Source organism: Lithobates pipiens, unplaced genomic scaffold, assembly GCF_037356315.1.
Source record: "Lithobates pipiens isolate NorthernLeopardFrog02 unplaced genomic scaffold, aLitPip1_a1.2 Scaffold_16, whole genome shotgun sequence".
NCBI lineage: Eukaryota > Metazoa > Chordata > Amphibia > Anura > Ranidae > Lithobates > Lithobates pipiens.
In genome coordinates this window covers 498,843,254-498,870,137 of record NW_027507748.1, presented here as the reverse complement: position 1 = coordinate 498,870,137, position 26,884 = coordinate 498,843,254, and the positions used below count along the sequence as shown (strand labels likewise).

The 26,884-nt window shown below is 41.4% G+C and overlaps 1 protein-coding gene across 1 annotated transcript; it reads right to left on the bottom strand.

The window, feature by feature from the left end:
• Positions 1–6,283: 6,283 nt before the first annotated feature.
• LHFPL5 (LHFPL tetraspan subfamily member 5) lies at positions 6,284–17,845 on the bottom strand. The gene is made up of 4 exons (XM_077483095.1): positions 17,367–17,845; positions 13,409–13,853; positions 11,331–11,567; positions 6,284–6,406 (listed from the first exon to the last, which is right to left on the bottom strand). The coding sequence occupies exons 2-4, from the start codon at positions 13,818–13,820 to the stop codon at positions 6,390–6,392; spliced, it is 666 nt and encodes a 221-aa protein (XP_077339221.1). The 5' UTR covers positions 13,821–13,853; positions 17,367–17,845; the 3' UTR covers positions 6,284–6,389.
• Positions 17,846–26,884: the final 9,039 nt, after the last annotated feature.

The window sequence follows — 26,884 nt, the reverse complement described above, 5'->3', positions numbered from 1 at the left end:
GGACAACGCTGGGGACACCTAATTTAAGGAGGGACTCCACTGGGGACACCTGATGTAAGGAGGGACCCCGCTGGGGACACCTGTGATGTAAGGAGAGACTCCACTGGGGACACCTGATGTAAGGAGAGACTCCACTGAGGACACCTGAAGTAAGGAGAGACTCCACTGGGGACACCTGATGTAAGAAGGGACTCCACTGGGGACACCTCATGTGGGACACCTCCACTGGAGACACCTGGAGGGACTCCACTGGGGACACCTGTGATGTAAGGAGGGACTCCGCTGGGGACACCTGATGTAAGGAGGGACTCTGCAGGGGACACCTGATGTAAGGAGGGACTCCGCTGAGGACACCTGATGTAAGGAGGGACTCTGCTGAGAACACCTGTAGTAAGGAGGGACTCCGCAGAGGACACCTGATGTAAGGAGGGACTATGCTGGAAACACATGATGTAAGGAGGGACTCTATTGGGGGAACCTGATGTAAGGAGGGACACCTGATGGCATCTGGTGGCAAATGACATGACAAGTAACATGCTCAGTGCTCCCACTGATTCTGCATTATGTTGAGTTGAACTATTTCATTTTATATTACAATGTAATAATAGAAATAATGCACTTCAATCATACTTTCACCATAACAACCATGGTGCTGGGATGATTGAAGCGCTAACACCAGGTATTTGGAGTATCTTTATCTGCTGATTGTTAAACTTTATGGAATACACAAATTTCTATTGTGGTGTAGGATCTGGGCCTGCTGTCCCTCCATCTTTTTTTCTTTTTTTCTTTTCTTCCTTCTCTCTCCTTACCTCCTCCCTCCATTCGTCGTTCATCTCAGACTCAAACCCCACCTCATTGAGCCAAGCCCCTTTTAAGCCACCCCCAATATTTAGTTTAAACCATGCCAATTTTTCTCACATCATTTTTCTTCCACCCACTAAGGGCCACCTAGAAATAAATGTCCCTACTAATTATAATAAGTAAATAAAAAAGTGTCCCTATCAATTTTTTGACAATGTTGGCAACTATGGTGTACTGATTTCTTCTTTACAGGGCTAGATAAGCTAGTGTTAGATCGTGGATGTCAGTAGATGTAGATATTTTAGTGTTAGGGTGGACTTATCCTTTAAGTCTCTTCTGGTATAGCATTTGGTCTGGACATGTTGGTGTGCAGTCAGTGCATGTGATCACATGTAATAGAACAGGGCTGTCCAACTGCCAACTTATGTGGCTCATGAGGTCCTAGCCACATAGAAACAATGCAGAGGGGCAGCAAGGCACCTTTAATGACATCAGCACTGCATAAGTTACAGATCAGTACAACATTTCACATAATCACAGAACCAGTGTGTTGAACACTGTCTAATATGTTTATTCATTTTTATTTACTTTTTTCTCAGGCAGTAAATTGCATTGTATCGTGGGTGATGGGTTTTCATTGCTGTTTAAATATGGTGAGTTTACACATGTTTATATTAAAAATGCCTTGATGAAGGAAGTCATCGTGGATCAAAAAACATTGTACTGATCTGTGACATATACAATGCACATTAAAGGACTATTCATTAAAAAATAAATAATGCAGTGGCAAAATATGTTTTGCTTGTTGACCATAGTTTTGTCCATTGCTGGCTTCATCACTCAGCATACAAGGTCTATTTCTGGTCCAGTGTGCAATGGAGATATGTCAGTGAGCTTATTCTATATCAGGCATGTCCAAAGTCCGGCCCGCGGTCCGGTTTTGAACGGCCCGCCTGGTCTTTCTCAATTTATTGTGCTGCGGGATCAGGGCTGTCAGATCAGCCGATCCCTGGCACTGTGAGAAGCTCCGTGAGATTCAAAAGTGAAAGTAAAGTGCAGAGGATTGTGCTGTGCTCTCTGCTTCCCCCTACAGTGCAGTACCCGGCTGAATGAGGAAGCAAAGGTACTGTACTACAAGTTAGATTAGTGTTAAAAAGGCCTTTATTCATGTGTGTGTGTATGTATGTGTCTGTGTATGTGTGTGTGCACATGTGTCTGTATGTATGTGTGTGTGCACATGTGTCTGTATGTATGTGTGTGTGCACATGTGTCTGTATGTGTGTGTGCACATGTGTCTGTATGTATGTGTGTGTGCACATGTGTCTGTATGTGTGTGTGCACATGTGTGTGTATGTATGTGTGTCTGTATGTGTGTGTCTGTATATATGTCTGTATGTACGTGTGTGTGCACATGTGTCTGTATGTATTTCTGTATGTGTGTGTGCACATGTGTCTGTATGTATGTCTGTATGTGTGTGCATATGTCTGTATGTGTGTGGGGTACCATTAAGAATTAACGGTGCCCCCTAAAGTGCAGAGCATTCGTCTGTGTTGGGAACGAGTGCGACAAAGGCAAGAGAATTCTTGTTGGGCAGTGTATTAGTGCTCGGATGGACACACTTAGACCGAATTTTCAATGGTTCAAAGAATGTCAGGCAAAATGGTCGGCCCTCAGGCATGTTCACTTCATCAAATCCGGCCCACTTTGAAAAAAGTTTGGACACCCCTGTTCTATATCAATGATGTTTATGCAGATACACATGCAGACAACCACCATATGTGTGGCTATATTGATCCACTGTTGGATTAAACATGCCCTTGCATGGGTATGAAAATCTTAGATCTTCCATGCTGCTGAGCTTCACTGACTTTGATGGCAATCAGCAGCTGTCAGAGTACCCAAATTCATCTCTCTGATTAACAGAGGTTATAGAACACATTGCATGTCGTTACATTTGCACACGTCATTGAGCCAAAATCACAGTTCTATGCATTTTTGGTCTGCTGATGTGTGCATGAGCCAGCATTGACATGCAAATTGTGACGGAATTAACCTCCATTCATCACAGAGATGAATTGAGGTACAGTTGAAAGTGTTAATGTTTGTCAGTGTATAGTGGGGAAAATAATTATTTGATCCCCTGCAGATTTTGTAAGTTTGCCCACTTACAAAGAAATTAAGGTTCTATAATTTTTATCACAGGTGTATTTTAAATAATAGAGACAGAATATCAACCAAAAATCCAGAAAACACACATGATACAAATGTTATAAATTTGAGTTGCAGTTCAGTGAGTAAAATAAGTATTTGAACCCCAAGCAAAACATGACTTAGTACTTGGTGGAGAAACCCATGTTGGCAAGCACAGAGGCGAGACATTTCTTATAGTTAGTTACCAGGTTTGCACACATCTCAGGAGGGATTTTGGTCCACTCTTCTTTACAGATCTTATCTAAATCCTTTAAGGTTTCTTGGCTGTCATTTGGCAACTCGAAGTTTCAGCTCCCTCCATATATTTTCTATAGGATTTGGGTCTGGAGACTGGCTAGGCCACTCTGTGACCTTTTTTTTTTTTTCTTAGTATCTCTGGAGTAGTATAAGCCATAATCTTGAAGGAAAAATGTATTAGTAGGGGTGAGTGATCTGAGATACCCCTAGCTTATTATTTAATATAACGAAGATATGAAGCAAAGAATATGTTCCTAGCGCTAGATCTATTCTAGAAAGAGTTTTATAACTAGTAGAGAAGCATGAAAATTGCCTGTTAGATTACGCTGTCTCCAGAGGTCTATCAGTGCCAGTTCCACTACCTATCTGGCAAAAGCCATAGGGCTCGATAAAGTTTGTTTATCCGTTATATTTATCCATGACCTTAATGTGGTTCTTCTTGAGCCACTCTTTTGTTGCCTTGGCGGTTTGTTTTGGGTCATTGTTATGCTAGAAGACCCATCTTCAGTGTTTTGGCTGAGGGAAGAAGATTCTTATCCAAGATTTTACAATATATGGCCCTGTCATTTGGCCCCTTAATGTGGCAAAGCCGGCTTGTACCTTTAGCAGAGAAACAGCTCCAAAGCATAATGTTTCCACCTACGTGCTTGACTGTAGGGATGGGGTTCTAAAGCTGGATACACACTATACAACTTTTGTTCGATTTCCTTTAGATTTACCTTCAACTATGTAGTGCAAGGGCGCTTCCTGATTGAATACAACTGGAAAGTATTTAGGTTTGACCTCATGTTATATGGTTTTGGTAAATCTAAAGGAAACAATATAACGAAAAGTGTATAGCTTTAGAGTCATAGTCAGCATTTTTCTTCCTCCAAACACGGCACAAAATATCACATTTACAGAAGTTTGCCAATGAACATCTAAATGATTCAGAGAAGAATTGGGAGAAAGTGCTTTGGTCAGATGAGAAATGCTGACTTTGACCCTAAGAACACCATCCCTATAGTCAAGCACGGAGATGGAAACATTATGCTTTGGGGCCGTTTCTCTGCTAGAGGTACAGGTCGACTTTGCCACATTGAGGGGTCAATGGACCGGGCCATTTTGTTGTATTCTTCTCTCAGCGAGAACACTGAAGATGGGTCGTGGATGAGTCTTCCAGCATGACAATGACCCAAATCTACTGCCAAGGCAACAAAGAAGTGACTCAAGAAGAAGCACCTTAAGGTCATGGTGTGGCCTGTCTCCAGACCTTAATCCTATAGAAAATGTAGGGAGAGAGCTGAAACTTCAAGTTGCCAAGCAACAGCCAAGAAACCTTAAGGATTTAGAGAAGATCTGTAAAGAAGAATGGACCAAAATCCCGCCTGAGATGTGTGCAAACCTCTATAAGAAATGTCTCACCTCTGTGCTTGTCAACAAGGGCTTCTCAACCAAGTACTAAGTCATGCTTTACATAGTTATCAAATACTTATTTTATTCATTGAACTGAAACTTAATTTATAACATTTGCTGTCTGGATTTTTTGCTGATATTCTGTCTCTATCATTTAAAATACACCTATGATGCTCAGGGGATCAAATAATTGTTTTCCCCACTGCAGTTTATGCAGCTTGAGAATCTTAGATCTTCACCCAATATGTTTTTATACACTAGTTTTTGCACAATGCCAGTGGAAGTACCGTTCATGGCAACTAACCACATTTATTATGTCATTAACAGTTGCAAGGTACTAAATAAAAGTAAGTATCGGTAACCAGCACGAACATTCTGCCTGTGCTGGAAAATACTGCAAACTGCAAGAAAGGGCCCCTAGTATGAACAGACTCTTCAGCGTGTTTGGGAATTGGCAAAGTCAATAATATGGAAACCACCACTTCACCTCCGGAAAGTTTACCCCCTTCATGACTAGACCATTTTCAATACGGCACTCCATTACTTTAACTGACAATTGCGCAGTCATGCAACTCTGTACCCAAATAAAATGTATGTCCTTTTTTCCCACAAATAGAGCTTTCTTTTGGTGGTATTTGATCACCCCTGGGTTTTTTTTATTTTGCACTATAAACAAAGAATGTCTGACAATTTTGAAAAAAAAAGAACAATATTGTTTACTTTCTGCTCTAAAACTCATCCAACAAAAACAATGTAAAAAAAAAAAAATCAAATGTCTTCATCAATTTAGGCCAATATGTATTCTGCTACATATTTTTAGTAACAAAAAAATCCCAATAAGTGTATATTGATTGTTTTGTGCAAAAATGATTGCATCTAAAAACTATGGGATATATATATATATATATATATATATATATATATATTTTTTTTTTTTTTTTTACTAGTAATGGCATAGATTAGCGACTTATAGCGGGACTGTGATATTATGGCGGACAAATCAACACCTAACTGAGACTTTTGATACTTTTTTGGGGACCAGTAACATTATTACAGTGATCAGTGCTAAATATATGCACTACCATTGTACTAATAACACTGGCAGGGAAGGGGTTAACACCAGGGGCAAAGGGTTAACAGTGTGCCTAGCTAATGTTTCATTGTAGTGGGGGAGGTGCTTTTTACTACTGGAAGCCATGGATCTGTGTTTCTGCTTTACAAAAACACAGGATCCATGTCTTCTGGAATGAATGAATGAACGTCTGCCTTTTTTACATAGGCAGGCTGGCGTTATGTCAGTGTAATCAATGATCAGCGGATGCCCGCAGATATCGGGTCCATGGTACCCGCTGATTAGCTCCCGCAGTGTTAAATCAGAGCGGGAGCGCGCCGCCGATGGTGCGCACTCGTGTCCAAAACCCAGAAGAATCATGTATATTTACGTGATTCTCTGCAGTGCGGCCGCTCTGTAGCAGTATATCTATAGGGCGGTCAGCAAGTGGTTAATATTTTCTTTCAGTTTCTAACAAAGATATGATACTCAAGTATAAAAACTGTGTTTTATGAAAATAAATCGTTTTCGAGGTGTAACTGCTCACTGTATCCTTAAAGAGAATGAACAGGTGAGACAACACACACATTTCAGTTTTTGTATTTTCTTCTCACTCAGTGAATTATGTTAACTCCAAGGTTATGTCCACTACATTTATATAACACAAAGCTTGACATGTTGCATTTCTTGTCAGCCACTCTCATCTTCTGTAAAACACAAAAAGAAAAAGTTAGTGCCTTATTACACAGCTAAGCCCAATCCAAACACACAGAAATGTACCCCTATTAAGAATCACAACCCAAACCCTACTGGCTATCTGCGCTTAAAGTGGATGTAAACCCTTGCATATATCCGGTGAAGTGACCGGCCTCAGGTGATACACAGAGGTGACACAAATCCTCTTACATAGGTGGTATCCGTCTATATACAGCCCTTTTACCTCTACATCCATTCAAAATGCAGAATTTACACAGGATCTCTCAGCTCTGAAAAGAAGGGGGCAGGGAGTTGACATTACATTAGTGAAGAGAGCTCATTGAAGGGAAGGGATCCCCCTCTTCATACAGCACACAGGAACAGAGCTGAGGCTGTCAATCACAGACTGTGGCCTCCCTTGTCACCTTTTCTCTCATGGTGTCAGAAAAACTTGTCAGAACTGATTCATACCGATAGCAGAGGAACAAAACAGCAGAAAGAAATTACACTTAAGGCTCTTTATTGAGATAAGTACACACTATAGAAGGGTATGGTTTGTTTATATTTAATGTCTGAGGTTTACAACCACTTTAACCACTTGCCGACCAGCGCACGACGATGTACGGTCGACAGAATGGCACGGGCAGGCAAATGGGCGTACATGTACGTCCCTTTAAATTTGCCGCCCTGCCATTGGGAGCGCGCCGCCGGCAGCGCGCTCCCGCGCTGGTCGGGACCCCCGTGAGTCCGGTCGTGGGAGCCGCGGACTCGATCGCCGCGGGCATCCCCGCGATCGTCTCACGGAGCGGCCAAATGAAGAAATGCCGTTGTAAACAGCATTTCTTCATTCTGCCTAGCAACTAGTGAGGCTGATCTCTGCTCCATGTGATTGGAGCAGAGATCAGTGTTCACTAAATGAAAGCCCAACCCCCCCACAGTTAGTAACACACCCCTAGGAACACTTAACCCCTACACTGCCACCCACTGGTTAACCCCTTCACTGCCAGTGTCATTTACACAGGAATCACTGCATTTATATAGCAGTGATTACTGTATAAATGACAATGGTCCCAAAAATGTGTCAAAAATGTCCGATGGGTCCCCCACAATGTCGCAGTCACAATAAAAATCGCTGATCGCCGCCATTACTAGTAAAAAATAAAAAATGATTAATAAAAATGCTATAAAACTATCCCTATTTTGTAAACGCTATAACTTTTGCGCAAACCAATCAATAATCGCTTATTGCAATTTTTTTTACCAAAAATATGTAGAAGAATACGTATCGGCCTAAACTGAGGGAAAAAAATGTTTTTTTATATATTTTTGGGGGGATATTTATTATAACAAAAAGTAAAAAATAATGCGTTTTTTTCAAAATTGTCGCTTTATTTTTGTTTATAGCGCAAAAAATAAAAACCGCAGGGGTGATCAAATACCACCAAAAGAAAGCTCTATTTGTGGGGAAAAAAAGGACGTCAGTTTTGTTTGGGAGCCACCTCGCACGACCGCGCAATTGTCAGTTAAAGCGACGCAGTGCCAAATCGCAAAAAGTGGTCTGCTCTTTGGCCAGCAAATTGTTCCGGTCTGAAAGTGGTTAAAGTGGATGTAAACCCACTCTCATCCTTTCTAAACTACTGCAAAATTGGTTATCTAGAAGGATATGCATGCCTCCTGCATGTATACTTATCTGTCAAATGTCTCCCCTTTGTCTGCTATGAGACCTGAAAAACTGCACATTTTGTGGGTGGGTCTGTTTTCCAGGGCTCAGTGGGTGGAGTCGTGATCAGTAGGCTCCCCGCCCACCTCTACACTCCTGTCATCAACATGCATTTTCTCCTGTGTATTTCTTACACTGAACTTCTACTATGCTCACTAACATCCAGTCAAAACCCAGAAAAGTCCCCACATGACTTCAGCATGCCAAATCATGCTGAGGTGTGGAACAGCCAATCCTTGCAGAGCTGCTGAAGAAAGGAGTGGGGGTGCAAATTAAAAAATAATGCGTGTCTTAGGCTAGTGCACGAGATATGTAAATCACCTGTCAATCACAGCAAGGAGGAAGAAAGGACAAAGATTTCACAGTTTGTCCATTTTATTTCACTGAAAAAAGATATGAGGATTGCTTAGAGCTGGATTAACTCGTTGTGGCAAGACTGGGCACAGCTGATCTGAAATCCCATACTCTATAGTGCCAGACAAAAAAAAAAAAAAAAAAATTCGGGTTTACATCCACTTTAAAGCAGATTCATATACAAATACCCATGAGGTTCAGAATTTTTGCAGGTACTCTGTCTAGTCCTCTGAATTACATTGTGTACCAGCTTTGATATTGCTTGTATTCCCTGATAAAACAGTGGTGTACAGGTTAAAGATAGAGAAAATAAGCAGTTTTTTTTTTTTTTTGGTATTTTAAAAACATAATTTTCAGACAAGTTCTTTATTATTACGTTTCGTCCTTTGTAAGAACCTTAGGCAGCAGGAGAGGTTGGTGTTTCAGTGGTGTTCTGAAATTCTTAATAACATTTGAGCCTCTAACCTGCTTCTGTTCTTATGGTAACAGACAAACAGGAAGGATGTTCAGTACCAGAACATGCCTTAAACAGACTTTCAAAATAAGGCTAAGGGACCAATTTATAACAGAGAGCAGAGTGTGAGTCTATAATGTGATCAGTCTATAATGTGACCATAAGGCAGTACAGCCAGCCCTCCTGTACTGTCCCTGGGCCCCATCAGTTCAAACGAGGGGCCCAGTCACCTGCTAAGCAGGAGGTCCAGCTGTACTGTCTTATTGCAGTCACCAATCCTCTTCTGCCCCTCCCTGCAACGCTGCCAGCTTCTCCCTCTGGCTGCACTGCAGAGGATTGGTTCTAGCTGCTGCAGGCACACAGGGGGATGTTTCAGGATGAAGAGTGGGGGAACAGACTGGTAAATATATAATTTATTAGCTCCTTCCTTTCCTGAATGAACACAGTGAGTGATCGGTACCAATCACTCCCGTGTCTAGTCCTCGCTAAAGCATAGTAAACTGTGTTTACTATGATTCAGTTTGTGAATGAGCGAGAAGCTTCAGAGCGCTTGCAATTCATTCATCTTTGCAACTGAGGCTGCAAAGAAAGGGACTGATAGATCTACTGTATGTCCTTAGTCATTTCTGGCCGAGGAGGCCTATCAGGTAGGCTTATGGGGCCTCGTGATTTCTAACAACAGCCCTGAATGTGACCCATTCATAATATTCAGGCCGTGGCATGGAGCCTTTGATTCCCCATGGAGTGTTCTCTGCTTAGTGCAGCAAAGAGAATTATTTGGCGATTAGAGGAGATCCGGTTATGTGATTGACGGGTCACATGACCAGGCTCTCCTCCCGCCTATTTTTTTTCACCCTCACAATGCTCATTTGTAAAGCACAGTGCTCAGCTTTTACTTTTTATACGGCCATACCACTGCTCTTAAATGTCCCCCCCCCTAAGGCTTTCATCACTTTATTAAACACACACCCCCTCCCCTATTTTTCTTGTCATGTTTAGTGCAACAGTATATAGGTTTCTGGGAACCTAGGTTCTACTAGAGAACTTGGGAGCAAATTTTCTTTGCTAAGGTGCTTCGGAAAGTATTTGGCTCCAGAGTTGTTGCTCTGATCTTGACTTCAATAGCTGGCGAGTCATGGACCTGGAACAAGACTGCAGAATAGGAATTCAGATTTCATTGGGTACATGCCATTTAATTTAATGACTCCAGGTAATGAGCAGGAGTACAATGACAGCCTTGTAGCACCTCGAAGGTAAGGCATGACAACTCCCATGATTCCTTCCTCACATTAGTAGGAGATGTTAGAGATGTTGTAAATCACTCCTATTCTGAATGCCATGTCTCTTTTTACAAGATATTTCAGTATGGTGGCTTGTTTATCAGATGTGTTTGGAACATGAATGAAGATAAATGAAATGTGTGCATATTCACTTTAATTATTCAATCATGTGCAGATAAAATATGTAAACAAAAGTTTTATTTTCATAGGATTGGATAATTTAAGTGAATATTCACACTATTGATTCAAATCCTTTAGTAAATCAGTCTTAAAGCGGAGTTCCACCCAAAAATGGAAATTCCACTTTAAGTACTCGTGACCCCCCTAACATGCCACATGTTGGCATGTTATTTTTTTGGGGGGGGGGGGGTGAGTGGGTATCTGGTTTTGACAGGGCCCATTTCCTCTCCTGGCGCCGCGGCACTAAGCGCAAGTTCTCCTCCCTCCCTGCAATATTCTGGGACTTTTCACAGGTCCCAGAAGATTGCCCGGCCATTCAAGACAGTGCAGTGCGACTCACACATGCGCAGTGTGAGCCTGGCTGTGAAGCTACAAGCTGTCACAGCCGGGTGAGGTGAGTGTCTATTTATTAAAAGTCAGCAGGCTACACTTTTTGTAGCTGCTGACTTTTAAATGGATGGAACTCCGCTTTGAGGTTTTGGATTTTACATTGTATTTGGAAGTGCTTGTTGCCTGGAAGCAATTGTGGTTTTGCTGCCAGTGTTTTGGTTCAGTCTCTGCAAACTACAGGTTGTATATCCAGTTTTTAGAAAATATGGTAAGAGATTATCAGCTACAAAAATATTCAATGGTAAATTCATGATTTAAAGGAGAAGTAGGGCCAAAGCTCTTTTGGCCCTATTTCTCCTGTGGGTCACAGGAGTACAGTTGATTCTGAACTCCTGTGATCTGTATTCATTCACCCACCAGACCCTCTGCTGTGAGCCACTCCGCATACAGTGTGAACCCAGCCCTAAGGTTTTTCTTGAGTTGTAAATTTATGCAGCTATATTATTTATTTTGTACGTATGCTTTTTGTTGCGTTACTTTCTCATTCAAATTATATTAGGGTTATTTTAGTAATACTATAACGTTACAGAAATTGGCAATAAAGACAGAATTCTAACCTTTGCTCTGGATCTTGAAATCCTCTGGCAGCAAACTATCCTGTCTGTTCCCAAGCACAAAGGCCAGAAAAGAGAGAATGAGGGCATCCAGAATGGCAATAATAGCTAGGATATATGCCCAGCGTATTGTGCATGCTCCTAGTGTGTATTTATCAGTCTTGTCCCCACACATGCGTTTGACTTCTGTAGAGTCCCACCCATCAGGGTAAATAAGGCAGCCAATCATCAAGCCACCAGCTGCAAGGACAACAAAAAAAAACATCTTCAGTGCACAATCATAATGGCAGAACTAAAAAGTTTGAGGCTTCAGTCTTCATGGGCATATTTTCTGCATGGAACACAGGTTCTTGCTGGCAGAGCCATCATAAGATCCTGGATAAAATATGCATCTAAAGTACTCGTTGAGGCATGTTTGGATGCATACAATGTTGAGACATGTACAATTCTTCTAATGGCTTATGCCCACAAAAAACGATAGATCTGCGCTGCCCTGAACACAGCTGTGTCATACTCTTTTGTACACAGCTAAACACAGCACCCGTTTTTGCTTATAGATGCACCTTTGTGTACAGCTTCAATGATAACTATAGTGCTGCATTTAGATGTGTACAAAATTACGCTGAATGAATTTAAGTGGAGTGTTTTAGGTGCCAATGTCAATGAACCCTTATGCCTCGTACACACGATCAGATTGTTGGCCAACAAAACCGGGGAATTTTGTCTGAAGGGTGTTGACTCAAGCTTGTCTTGCATACACACAGTCAAAGAAATGTTGGCCAACAATTATGAATGTAGTGGCATACTACGTGGTTTTTCAGCTCTTTAGTGCCGCCCTTTGGGCTCCTTTTGCTAATTTAGTGTTAGTAGAAATTCGGTGAGTGTTGATTCATGCTTTTCTTTTCGTGTTTTTCATTTAGCGCTTTTCAGTTCGTGCTTTTCATTTTGTGCTTTTCAGCTTGTTTCTGAACGGCCATTCGTCCATCAGACAATCGGAATCAGAAGCGATAACGTATTATTATTGGCCTTGGAGTTATTGCTTTGACATTATTTTTTTGGTTGAATAATGATTTCATTTGTTATATTTTCTATATTTTTGGATGCATAGAATGCACCTTTTGGTTAAGTTCTATTGGCAGATAGCATGTCTAATTTTATTTGTTTTCTTTTTTTAATTCACAATAAAATTGTGTAGAATAATACTGATCTATGTGTTTTACTTCAAATGACAGTTTGGGAGTAGGCAGTTACATTTGAAAAAATACAAAATGTAAAATTAACAAGGGACACCAACATAGTTGTATCTTTGATCTTAAAAACTACGGGATTTACAGACAACAGCCTGTGATCGAACATTTCCAGTCAGAAAGTCCAATCCTGTGTACAGGGCTTAAGTGTAGAATTACAAGACAGGGCGACAGCACAAAATTGCAGCAAAACATTGATATGACTAATAAAAATAATATTGACCTTTTAATTATGATAAAGCAGCCCACAGAGTATGTGATTTTCTTTCCTCCATGGGTGGAGGTAAAAGAAAATTGTTTGATTCCTCCATCAACACAGTCAGTGTTAATGGGGGTATCCCTCACGCAGCATTATTGTTTTCTGCCAATGGAGAGCCTTCCCTGCCAGTAGAACACAATGATCACTGTTGGCTTCAGTACAATTAGCCTGCCCATAGATGGATTGAATCTCAGCGGGTCTCTGCTGACCCAAGATTCGATCCATCTATGGTCAGCTTAAGGCTGCGTACACACTATATGAATTTGGTCCGGTTCCTAAACTTGGGTGGCCCTGTTGGCTGCCTTTCACCTGACATCCTTTGAATAAAAAACGGAGTCCGTCAGAAAATTGTCAGCTGAACAGCAGCATTATCCAGTCAGGTGCAGTCGCTGCTTCGATATTCTGACAGTTGCCAACTGTGACTCTCAGAATACAATAGCTGCAGTGGGAGATTCTTCCATCTGCAATGTATAATGTGGATGGGAAGATGTGTTTGATTCTTTTCGTTTAGCACACAGGTTGAACAATATGTCAATGTGTATACCATGTTTAATTTAAATTGTGTTAGCATTTACCTGAAGCCAGTTGCATCCATGCACAGATCTTGTACACTGTTGCTGAATTGCAGAAAAAGAAAAGGCCAAATGCCAGCATGGAGCCCACCACCAAAAACATTGACACTCCTACAAAAAACATGGCTGTTTTGAAGGCTCCTGAAGGTACAGATTCAAAGTCCAAGGCGCCTCCTTTGCAGATGAGCTCTGAGGTCAATGCATTGCCTATACAGTAGCTAAACAGTCCAAAGTAACCAGCTTGAGGTGTATTTAAGCTGTCTCCAATCCAATATGGCTGGATGAACACTTCCACCATAATAACGGAGAAGCATATAGTGAACACTGCCCACAAGACACCAATGGCACGAGCGTTGCGAACGTAGTTGGTGTGGTATATTTTAGCTGCTTCTTGTGCAGGCAGCAACGGAGGCATGGTGAATGCAGCTCAGTGTTATTCTTCACAAATCTAAAACATTATAGAGACAATGTTAAAGCAATGTCAGGTTGTGATGGTATCAGCAATGAATTGTGAAGATCTCTGCTACAAATACTTTTCTGTTTAACATGTACGACTGCTGTCTTAAGCCTCATTCACATTGGGAGTTTAGCCCAGGTGCATGAGGCTTCAACACTTATGTGCGGGCGGGCACAGAGCACAGGTGTACCCTCCAGCCCCATTACCGGCAGCCTGTCAAACTCTATGAGAAGGTTAACAGCTGATGTGGCTGGACAGGGCTGCATGGTGCACCTAGCATTACTAACATTTAGGGCAGTGTGCACCCAGGGAAAAATGCTTCTTGCGTTTTAGGCATTTGTCCCTAAATGCATACTGCCCTAAACATAAGTACCATTTGGTGCACTATCTAGCCCCAGAAGTTATCAGCTACTCATAGACTTTTATGCCCTGTACACACGATCGGACTTTCTGACAACAAAACTGTGTATTTTTGTTTGAAGGTTGTTGGCTCCAACTTGTCTTGCATACACACGGTCATACAAATTGGCCAACAATTCCGAACGTCGGAATGTGGTGACGTACAAGACTTATGACGAGCCGAGAAGAAGGAAGTTCAATAGCCAGTGTGGGTCCTTCTGCTTGATTCCGAGTATGCATGAACTTTTGTGCGTCGGACTTGTGTACACCCGATTGGAAATTCCGACAACAAAATTTTTTGGGTGGAAAATTCGAGAACCTGCTAGCCAACATTTGTTGGTGGAAAGTCTGGCAACAGATGTTCGATGGAGCGTAAACACGGTAGGACTTTCAGCCAACAAGCTCACATCCAACATTATGCACACTGGGTGGTGTGTAGGAGCGGGTGGATGGTGCAGGCACATTATCCAGCCCCGTGCTGACAACCTGTAATGCCCCGTACACATGATCAGATTTTCCGCCAACAAATGGTCGATGGAGCGTACACACGGTATGACTTTCAGCCAACAAGCTCACATCCAACATTTGTTGGCGGAAAACCTGATCATGTGTACGGGGCATTACAGGTTGTCAGCATGGGGCTGGATAATGTGCCTGCACCATCCACCCGCTCCTACACACCACCCAGTGTGCATAATGTTGGATGTGAGCTTGTTGGCTGAAAGTCCTACCGTGTGTACGCTCCATCGATCATTTGTTGCCGGACTTTCCACCACCACCCAGTGTGCATCAGGCCTCAGTGAATAGAAAATGTAATGGTTTGGGGTCAAGTTTATTTTTTTTCCATTTTTTTTCCATTTTTTTTATGTGCACATTATAAATATAAACATTTAATATTTGACAAGGGATTCTCAAACACTATGGGATTTTTTATGAGCCAGCACAGCTAAGCAGGTTTGAAAGAAAACTTATGTTCAGACATCTAATAACAGTCACTGCTCTGTTGAATCATAGGAGTTGATGTACTATAAAGAAGAGTGAATATTCATTTTGAAAAGTGTCACTTTTTAATTTGAATATTTGTAAATGAAGTGAAGACATGTTTACTTTAAATACCCAATTATTTGCAACAGATATTTTTTTTAAAGTACATTAGCTGGCTCATGATTGGTCAATTAAAGTAAACACAATACCACCCTAATTACTGGTTACATTCGCAATCTAATTGGCAACTAAAGCCCTGTACACATGGGCCGAATGCTGGGCAACATTCAGCCCATGTGTATGGAAGCTGGCCTGACAGAAGGTGGCGTTTGGCCAGCTCCTGTCGGACAAGCATGCTGGGAAACAGCTCTCTCACAAAATGGCTGAGAGCACTGACCAGAGTGTTCTGGGGGGGCACCCCCCTGTGAGAACAACTTCGAAGGGGGTAATCGCTATACTAACTGTGGATGGAAAAATACTCAATAGTGTTTACCAGGTTTTATTTTGTAGTAAAGCCAAAGAAATGGATGATTGCCCTGGGGCCTGCGCCGCTTAAAAACAAGTTTGTCATTGCAGCTGCCTTATTTCTATCCTCACAGGTTAACTATAAAGCTGATGTTTAGATATGAATGTTTTTGTATAGTTGCATCAGCATCTCCATAAAGCTGGTCAGCAGAATGAAGCATGAAATGCTCTAGAATTTCCCGGTAGAGGGCTGCGCTGACTTTGGACTTGATAAAACACAGTGGACCAACACCAGCAGATGACATGACTCCTCAAATCATCAGTGACTGTGGAAACTTCACACTGGACCTCATGCAACTTGGATTCGGTGTCTCTTCGCTCTTCCTCCAGACCCTGGGCTGCTGGGGTTGGTCCGCTGTGTTATCAAGTCCAAAGTCAGCTCAGCCCTCTACCAGGAAATTCTGGAGCACTTCATACTTCCCTCTGCTGACCAGCTTTATGGAGATGCTGATTTCATTTTCCAGCAGGACTTGGCACCTGCCCACACTGCCAAAAGTACCAATACCTGGTTTAATGATCATGGTATCACTGTGCTTGATTGGCCAGCAAACTCGCCTGACCTAAACTCAATAGAGAATCAGTGGGGTATTGTCAAGAGAAAGATGAGAGACACCAGGCCCAGCAATGCAGACGAGCTGAAGGCCACTATCAAAGCAACCTGGGCTTCCAAAACACCTCAGCGGTGCCACAAGCTGATTGCTTCCATGCCAAATCGCATTGATGCCATAATTCATGCAAATGGAGCCCCAATGGAGACCAAGTATTGAGTGGATACTATACGGTTTTCAGTAAGCCAACATTGTTGTATTAAAAATCCTTTTTTTATTGGTCTTATGTAATATTCTAATTTTCTGAGATACAGAATTTTGGGTTTTCACTAGCTGTAAGACAATCATCAAAATTAAAAGAAAGAAATGCTTGAAATATATTACTCTGTGTGTAACGTGTCTATATAAAATATGGAAGTTTCACTTTTTGAATTGAATTACTGAATAAATCAACTTTTTGATGATATTCACATTTTATGAGATGCACCTGTATATATACATATCTATATCTATAGATATAGATATGTAGATAACTCGATAGAGAAATATAAACCTTTAAATCATCTCTGTCTTGTACCACAGGTTACATACAAATCGCAATTGCAATGTACAATTACCTCAACTGTACTGTTTCATACGTGTGGCTTTATACACAGGGCAAATCAGGGAAGTAAATATATAAAATAAATGTAATTTACAATTTTTACCCCATTTATTTAAATTAATTACTTAATCCCAATCGCATTTTTCCACACTTTGCAACTTTGGTGACATCTATTGCTGTTGGCCATATCTCCAAATAAATAGGTACAATAACATTTATGCACAAACTTCAACTGTATTGTTTGTTGCAGTTTATTATTTCATTGAGTAACCAAAATGTAGACAGGTAGACAACAAATAACCTTTATGCATGTATCAAAAAATATATAGGGTCAACATTTTATCAAGAAAATGTTTCAGTATTCAGCAAACTTTATTACCATACTTATTGGTTTAATAACTCATTTACTGCTTTAAATATAAAAAGTAGTACAATCAAACTGACCTTAAATTGTAATGCTGATCAAATCAAATGCTTTTGCAGAGTTGACGTTTCATAGTAAAATAAACCGATGATCCAAAATTCCAACTGCACTTGGGAACAGAGTTTAAAATGTGACTCTGGCAACAATGAAACCTAATAAGACGATACTGGTGTAATGGTATGCCCTCTCCATTATTCATGATGAGCCAGTGTACTGTGTCATCTGTGTGTTCCTTCCTTTAGCATCAGATCAGACTTTACATGCATCCCCCACTACACCAGTGCATTATGGGAATACAGGTAATCTCCTTACAAATGATTTCTCTGTATTTAAGTTTGCTCCTGGCTACAGGATTACTAGAGATTTAATGCCATGTTTACAGAAACAGATAATTGTATTATATTCTTTATTTTTGTTTTCTTTGAAAAAACTCTTAAAGAGTTACTAAACCCAGGACCCTGTATTCACTATCCAAAATCAACACCAATCAATATCCTGCTCTGTGTAATGTACCTCTACATGACCATGCACGCTCTGCTTTGATGCTAATTGTTGGATATTGCACAAAAGAAATAGAAGGCACGTGGACCTAGCACATTGTCCTCAATAAACAGTTATTTATTTGATACGAAGCTAAGTATCATACTCACAAACATTGACTTGGTAAAAGCATATCAAAAAATTCCTTCACATAGGTCCATAAAAACTGTCCACATGACATTGGACTACCTCCATGGAGGCGTAGACTGGGTAACACGTTTCGAGAAATTCCTCTTCCTCAGAGCCTCCTGCAACCTGAGATCCTTATTCTGCTGCAGAAACTCTCTCACCTGGGCTAAGCCTTCCTAATTCTTTGGGGTCTATCTCCCATGGCTAAAAGGTCTTCTCTATCTTTACAGACTTTACCAAGTTTATGTAATAGATCTACTCTTTCTTCCTTCTGTCTGTCTGGCTGCTACACCTTGTAGTTTACCAGCCCCAGCCTGTCCAAGTTCCTCACAGAGTCCCTGACAGGAACCTATTTTCCACCCAGGGAACTAGAGCCAGTGTGCCATCCCTCAGGTGGAAAGTTTTTATTTTTTTTTAAGACCTCTTACTCGATTCTAAGCTGCCAGAGCCTGCTGAAGCTGTTCCCTGACCAGGGGTATTACCAAAACAGTTCTGTCTTGCATGGCTAAGATATGCTGTACCACACTCTTGTATGGAATAAACCTCCCCCAGGTTTCTTTTGAAATATCTAGCAACTCCCAGGGGTCCCCCACCCTTAAAAAAGTAAAAAAAACAAACAAAAAAAAACATGGAAGAATGAGATTTCTCCAAATGACAGACAAGCCCAGTGGGCAACAAACTGTGGCCCCAGGGGTGGATGTGGCCCTTTGGTCACTGTTCCTTTCACTGATACAAGGTACATTACTATTCCTGCAACTGACACCAATGATTGTTCATAATTCCTGTCACTGACACCAACAATAGGACACTCTTCCATACACTGAAACCAATGATGGGGCACTATTCCTTTCAATGACACCAATGATGGGGCGCTCTTCCTCCCACTAATACCAATAATGGGGCACTATTGCTTCACATGATACCAACAATGGAGCAATACTCCCCCCCTCCCCCAAATAATACCAATTATGGCCATTTTCTACTCCCACTGGTCACAGTCCGCCCCCTTGAAGTCCGCAGGACAGTAAACTGGCCCTTTGTTTAGAAAGTTTGGAGACCCCTGGATTAGGCAAAATACAATCCTAGTCTCTCTTATATTTATCCACCACTTCCTTTACTTAGCACATTTGAAAGTTTAAAGGGATTGTAAAGTTAAAAAAAAAAATGTTTTAAATAACAAACATGTTATACTTGCCTCCACTGTGCAGCTCGTTTTGCACAGAGTGGCCCCCGAACCTGCTCTTCTGGGGTCCCTCTGCGGCTGTCTCGTCTTCCTCCCGCAGTTGTTTCTCACATTCATGCGAGCTCCCTCGCATGGTGAGAAGCATCTGTGGGCGCGATCCCGTGATACAGCCGGCGGCTATAGCCGCTCGCTGTATCACACGGCCCCACCCCCTGGTGCTCCGTGTCAGTGGATGTGATTGACAGCAGCGCAAGCCAATAGTTGCGCTGCTTTCCATCCATCCACTCCAGCCAATGAGTGGCCAGACTGAGTGGTGAAAAGGAAGTCTAGGACGAGCGCGGGCCTTTCGAGGGGTGAGGTAAGTAAAACGGGGGGACTGGGGGCGCAGGCACTGTCAGATGTTTTTTCACCTTAATGCATAGAATGCATTAAGGTGAAAAAACATTTACCTTTACAACCCCTTTAAATTTATCTTTTCTGCCAACCGATCCCTTTGAGGGCGATAGCCTGACATTAGCAACTGATTAATATTCCTCAATTTGCAAGGGTGACAAGGGTGCCTATAATGGTCAGCTTTTATTTATGTAGTTAAAACCTTTATCCCAGAAGTTAAAAAAAAACATTTACTATTTCTACCCAACAAGTGTTAGCTGTAGTTATACTTTAATTGATTAGTACTTATGTACAGGTCATATAAATCTAATAGTCCATCTAACACTACCCTTCTTTGCAGGTTGACAATGCTGCTGTAAAAAGGTTGCTATGCTGTTCCTCCATTGATACAGTGGAGAGGCAAGTGTAGCCGCCCTAAGACAGAAAGTGTTTTATTGGCTTGAACACCAGGTGAGAAGAAAAGCCTAAAATAGAAAACAAATGCAGCCACCGCATCTAAGGTCTGGTAAGCTGCAAAATATTACATTTATGTTCTTGGGTTTAGATACACCTTGTAAAACAAGATAACATGCACACAATGGTTTTCCTTAAAGCGTAACCCAACTTTTGTTGAGAAAAAAACATTCCCCCTTGGTGATATATGTACATTGCAAGGATTTTAACAAACTTTGTTGCATATTCCTACCTTTTGTTATTTTGAAGAAATCCCTTTGTGTTTCTCTGTGCCCATGTGGGAAAGTGAGTCTAATGGGAGTGGGTTCATAATTATCAGTCATGTGCAGGGCACTAATGAAGAAAGCTGCTGGGCCTGCATCCCTTTAGATGTGTCCCTATTGGGAGTATTGCACCAAAAATTACATTTTTGTTGGAGAGGATGCCTGAAATATGACTTGCATTTTAGTGTAGACTTCTGGGAAAATTGGTGAGCCAATCACACAAGCAGGAAGTTATGTTTCTGGGGGGCATTTTGTACACATTCTGTGTACAGAACAGCTCCAGGTAGCCATATTGAATTGCATTTTCATAAATACAATTGTTGCAGATTGAAAAGGAAAGTCATTTTTAATAACATTCAATTACAATAGAACTTGTGTCACAATTGTATTCGCTATATTCTTTTTTCTTTATTTGTCCATTTTATTTTCCCACGAATGTTGAGTTACCCTTTCGGTAAAGTGTTGTGTTTTTTTTTTTAACACTGTACTCATGTAATTAGCAGCTTGCTCTCTGGCACAGAGGTAAGAGTACCAATTTGAAGCATGTCTAAAGATTCATAATTGCCTTGTCTCCTGTCACAAAGCCACAGCAGACATAAGTCACCATGGTTTAACAGATTATACTAGCTCCAAAACTAAATTACTTCTGGACCTAAAGGATAAGTTCACCTTTTGTAACATGTTATACCTGTATTTAGGGTGCAACATGTAACATGTTACTGCGCAGCAGCTGGGAGGTATGGGTAGACAGCTGTACTGCAGAAGCATGACATTGCACTCATGATCCACTGAACATGGGGGAAATGCTTTGCAAGCTGCAGTGTAAAAAAATTATAAATGCACATTTATTTACCTGCAAAATTATGTGCATTTATTTTATTTTTCCAAAAGCTGAACTTGTCTTTAACAATCTTTTATCCAGCCAGCCCTCTGAATTCCCCACCTGCTATAAGACAGTGGTTTGACTCCAAACTTGTATAGAAGAAGCATTAAAGCCAGCCATACATTGATTGAAATTTGGCCAGTTCAGAAGGGACCAGACAAATTTTGATCCAGATAGGAGCAGGGAGATTGTACAGAAGTTGATCTACCGTTCAACATCTGCACAACCCCCCTGTCATATTTTCCCCGCTCAATCAGTGTATTCTGAGGGCAAGGAAGTCTCCCCGCCGTCAGAATACAAGGACACAGCGGTGAGAATTCTCCCATCCACCTCAAATTTGTGGATGGGGGAATCAAATCATTATCATCATCTATGGCTTGCTGTCCTTCTCCTGGTCCGCCCTTGCTGCCGTTTCATTGGCCGCTTGCGTCAGCGGCATCTCTCTGCACATGCACGGTGGCTTGTGTTTAGACCGGTCGTCATCACTTCCGGCTGGAGTGACGTACTTCCAGTCAGGAGTCTTGGGATGGTCCTTCACCCTCCTCCTGCTCCACCTCTATTGCTGTCTCACTGGCTGCTTTCCGATGAGTCAGCAGCGTCTCCCGACACATGCGCATCAGCCTGTGGTCAGACCAGTTGCCACTTCCGGTTGAGGTGACACATTTCCGGTCAGGACGCATTTATATGGGGCTGCCCTCTGACTGATTAGTCAGGCTACACTCTCTATCCAGGAGAGCACACACGGCTCCACTTCCCCATTACTCTCTATTTGCTCTGTCCATAGATGTAAGACTAGCATGTTATCTATGGCCGCTTACTTTGCATCTATTTAGCCTTGCTTATATTTTTAGCAATATCACATTGCCTTCCTGCTTCTCTTCCCTCTCTTTTCTTTCATTATCGGGTATTGGCCATTTGAGCTATAGATTTCCCTCTTTGATATTGGACAGTGTTGTTTACTAGTTTTATAAACAGTGACATCTGCTGGCTTATATTGCTGCGATAGACTAACTTCTATCGAAGTGTGTGCCCCATATTACGTTTCCTGGATACTTCGCTTACCAGCTTTATATGGTGTTGGATATATGCCTGCATTAGCCATTTGGTGAGCCCTTGTTGTAATATCTTTCATATACCCAGCTTTTGAATGTGCGTTTATAGTGCGCAACCAGCTGCACGCTATGCCTGACCGTGTTCTATCTATGCATATTGATATGTTTGCATATATACATTTCAATACATATGTTGCTATTACGTTTTTCTTTATTGTTTATAGACCTCATTATTTGAATACCTGGGACAACTTGATTGACCTGCATCTATGCTGTTCTATTTAGAAACCTTTCTTACTATGTAAGTATCAATTTATTTTTTTGTAGCACAGTATGTAATATCCGAATGGCCATTTTTTTTTGTTTATTTTATGGATATACTAGGTTTTACTACATATATGGATGTGTTCCCACGGGAGGGTTTTGCTTTCTGCCCCCTAGTGGTCACTGGATTTGGGCTTTTATTCCGCTGGATTTGATCAAAATGACAATTTCATTGTCTATATCTGTTTTATTTCTTGGGTACTGTGATATACCTATTTGATGTTTTTCTACATTAGATCTGCAAGCTCCTAAAGAAGCACATCTATGCGTGTAACATATAGAGCAAATTCTCTGTGTGACCTCTCATTCTGACTCAATTACTCCACGCACTTTATCTCCATTGGATGCTGCTACTGGTTACTTTTAATATTGCACCAATTTGCATTTATATATCTATAATTTGGAGGTGTTATTCGAGTCCTGTGGGTCATAGAACATAATGTTTTCTTTTATAATACGCGTTTGTAAACCATGATTTTAACTCTATTCAATTAAAAACTTCAATTAATTTTTACTAATTCTATGCATGTGCCGCTAAAGTCCAATTTTCTTCCAAACAATATTAGGACGTTGTTATTATTTGTGTATCCACTGTGTCACCCTGTGAGGATACACTTTAAAATTGCAATCTTTTTGCTCTAGATATTAAGTGATGTGAGGCCACAGCCAATGCATAAAAAGACAGACACAAGAGACAGGCTCAAATTAACTTTTTAGAAACTATTTTAGTGCATCACATTTGTACAAATTAAAGCAAACAATATTGCTAATTATTATTGACAAACATAATCTAGCACAAAAGATCTAATTACACAGCTCAGTAGGGACACATAATTTATTGCTTTAAATGCCCAGGTAAAAGAGGAATACAGAAAATGCATTACATCTTTTAGAAATGTAGCATCTCCATAATTGACTGCGCATTTTCTATTCATAAAAATACGTGTCAAAAAAAGCAAAAAACACATGAAGCAAAGCATTTATACTTTACAACAGTGGTAAATGTACTATAATTAGATGGAAAGTGTTAGAGGGTTTAAATACAAAACAATAGTCTCTGATTAAACAAATGCCCATTTCTAAGCATGAGCAGTTTATAGAGGGAATTTTGCTTGTATGAGGGAGACAGTCTGTTACCCTACATTAGGCTACCATCTTCTCCCTTTTTAATACTGGTAAATGAAAAAAAAGCTTGCATTGGCCCATAGCAACCAGTTAGATACTAGCCGAGATAATCCTCAGAACTAAAGTTTTCAACAGGAACCAATGATTTCAAATTTTAGTATGTTATACATTGCCGATGGATAGATTAATGCCGGCCATACACGGTTTGAATTTAGAAAGAATTTACTTTCGAAAATCGTCTCTAAGTATTTTTGTATGAATTTCGCACCATTAGTGGGCTGCCGCAACAGCAGATTTTCGCGCAGCAATCAAATTTGAGGAATCGGACATGTTGGAAATTTTTTGAAAAACAAATGATTTTCTAATCTAATGCGAGAAATGTAATCAGAAAAAAAAAATGTTCATGTGCAAGAAAAGAAAATTTAGGGAGAGAAAAGAAGATTCCCAGCCACGAAAATTATTTTCTATAGCAACATGAGGTGAAATTGAAGGCTTGGTCAGCCGATTTTCGAAAATCAATGGTGGCAACATCGGATCACAAAAAACTTGCTGATATTGAAAAGAAAATTTGTTCAAAATTCGACCATGTATGGCCCGCTTAAGACACACTGGTGTCAATTAACTAAAAACATTTTTAAGCTGCTATATTTTGATTGATTGATTTACGAAAACTGGAGAGTCCAAATCTGGTGCAGCTGAACTCTAACTTTAGCTTGTTCAATTAAGCTTTGGCAATAAAACCTGGAAGCTGATGGGTTTCTATGCGGAGCTGCAGCAGATTTTGCATTTTCCAGTTTTAGCAAATCTCCTCCACTATGTGCAAAAGACAGGTAACCAACATATTTTTCTGGTAGGTTAACAATCCTCCATCTGCCATCTACAATGCACTATCCATTCTATAAACTTTCAGGACCCTTTGAGGCTTCAACCCTCACAAAATCCCCCATGGCTAGGATCTGATTTTATAACTATGGTATTTAATGGAGCTAACAGATAACCATTTGCATTGCTTAGCCACTTGCTTACTGGGCACTTAAACACCCTTCCTGCCCAGACCAATTTTCAGCTTTTGGTGCTCTCACACTTTGAATGACAATTACTCAGTCATGCAACACTGTACCCAAATGAATTTTGTGTCCTTTTTTTCCCACAAATAGAGCTTTCTTTTGGTGGTATTTGATCACCTCTGGGGTTTTTATTTTTTGCGCTATAAATGAAAAAAGACCGAAAATTTTGAAAAAAAACGCATATTTCTTTGTTTCTGTGATAAAATTTCGAAAATTTTAATTTTTTTTTCATAAATTTTGGCCACAATTTATACTGCTACATATCTTTGGTAAAAATAACCCAAATTTGTGGATATTATTTGGTCTTTGTGAAAGTTAGAGAGTCTACAAGCTGTGGTGCGAATCGCACAAAATTGATCACACCTGATGTACTGGTGGCCTATCTCATTTCTTGCGACCCGAACAAGTCAGGAAAGTACAAATACCCCCCAAATGACCCCTTTTTTGAAAGTAGACATTCCAAGGTATTTACTAAGATGCATGGTGAGGTTTTTGATGTTGTCATCTTTTTCCCACAATTCTTTGCAAAATAAAGATTTTTTTTTTTTCTCACAAAATTTTCAATGTAATAGGTTATTTCTCTCACATGGCACGTGTATACCAGAAATGACACCCCAAAATACGTTCTGCTACTCCTGAGTATTACGATACCAAATGTGTGAGACTTTTACACAGCCTGGCCACATACAGAGGCCCAATATTGAAATAGCACCATCAGGCGTTCTAGGAGCATATATTACACATTTCATTTCTCAACCACCTATTACATTTTTGAAGGCCCTGGAGCACTAGAACAATGGAAATGCCCACAAAGTGACCCCATTTTGGAAAGCTAACACCCCAACGTATAATCTATGAGGCATAATGAGTCGTTTGAATGGTTCATTTTTTTTCCAGAAGTTTTGGGAAAATGTGGAAAAAAAATGAAAACGCATTTTTTTTACGCAAAGTTGTCCATTTATAAGATATTTCCAACACATAGCATGTACATAGCAAAAATGACACCCCAAAATACGTTCTACTACTCCTCCTGAGTATAATGATACCAAATGTGTGAGACTTTTACACAGCCTAACCACATACAGAGGCCCAATATTGAAATAGCACCATCAGGCGTTCTAGGAGCATAAATTACACATCTTATTTCTCAACCGCCTATTACAGTTTTGAAGGCCCTGGAGCACCAGGACAATGGAAATGCCCACAAAGTGACCCCACGTGGCACTGACGACACGTGGCACTGACAGATGGTACTGGAGGCAGATGGGGCTGGCAGATGGGGCTGGGGCTGGCACTGGCAGATGGTGCTGGCTATTTGCTCTGGCTAATTGCTCTGGCAAATGGCACTGGCAGGTGGCACAGGCACTGGGTCTGACGGATGGCACTGGGGCTGGCAGGTGGCACTGGGGCTGACGGATGGCACTGGCAGGTGGCACTAGCAAGTGGCACTGGCGGCACTGGTGGTGGCAGGTGGCACTGGCGCTGGCAGGTGGCACTGGCGCTGGCAGGTGGCACTGGTGCTGGCAGGTGGCACTGGGGCGGACGGCACTGGGGCTGACGGGCAGCACTGGGGCTGACGGGCAGCACTGGGGCTGGCAGGTGGCGCTGGCAGGTGGCACTGGGGCTGACGGCAGGCACTGACAGGTGGCACTGGCACTACTGGCAGATGGCACTGGGCTGACAGATGGCACTGGAACTGGGGCTGACACTGGCACTGGGGCTGACACACAGATCGCTCTCCCTCCTCACATGCTGTCTCTGTGTGAGGAGGGAGAGACACTGCAATGGGAGATGATCTCATATGTTTACATATGAAATCATCTCCCATTGGCAGCTGCGATCGCGCTGTGAACGGCCAATCAAAGCTTCACGGCGATCTGTATTTGCCTGTCTCCGGGAGACACGACGAATACAATACTTCCGCGATGCGCGCCCCCGGCGGCGCACATTGCGGAAGTAAACACCAGGCCGTCCAGGGACGGCCAGGCGAAGGAACCCGCCCGCTCTAAGGCCGTCATTCGGCTATAGGGCGGGTGGGAGGAGGTTAACATACAGAATAAATTGAGTTTATAAACAAACAAAAAAAAAAAAGATGGCCATAGCCAATTTCTATTTTAGTGGTAAGA

What these genes read in the sequence shown, in the direction of transcription:
- LHFPL5 (XM_077483095.1), bottom strand. Translation starts at nt 13,820, where the DNA reads ATGCCTCCGTTGCTGCCTGCACAAGAAGCAGCTAAAATATACCACACC. An exon ending in ATGGATGCAACTGGCTTCAG is followed by an intron (nt 11,568 to 13,408) that starts GTAAATGCTAAC and finishes TTGTCCTTGCAG; the next exon opens with CTGGTGGCTTGATGATTGGC.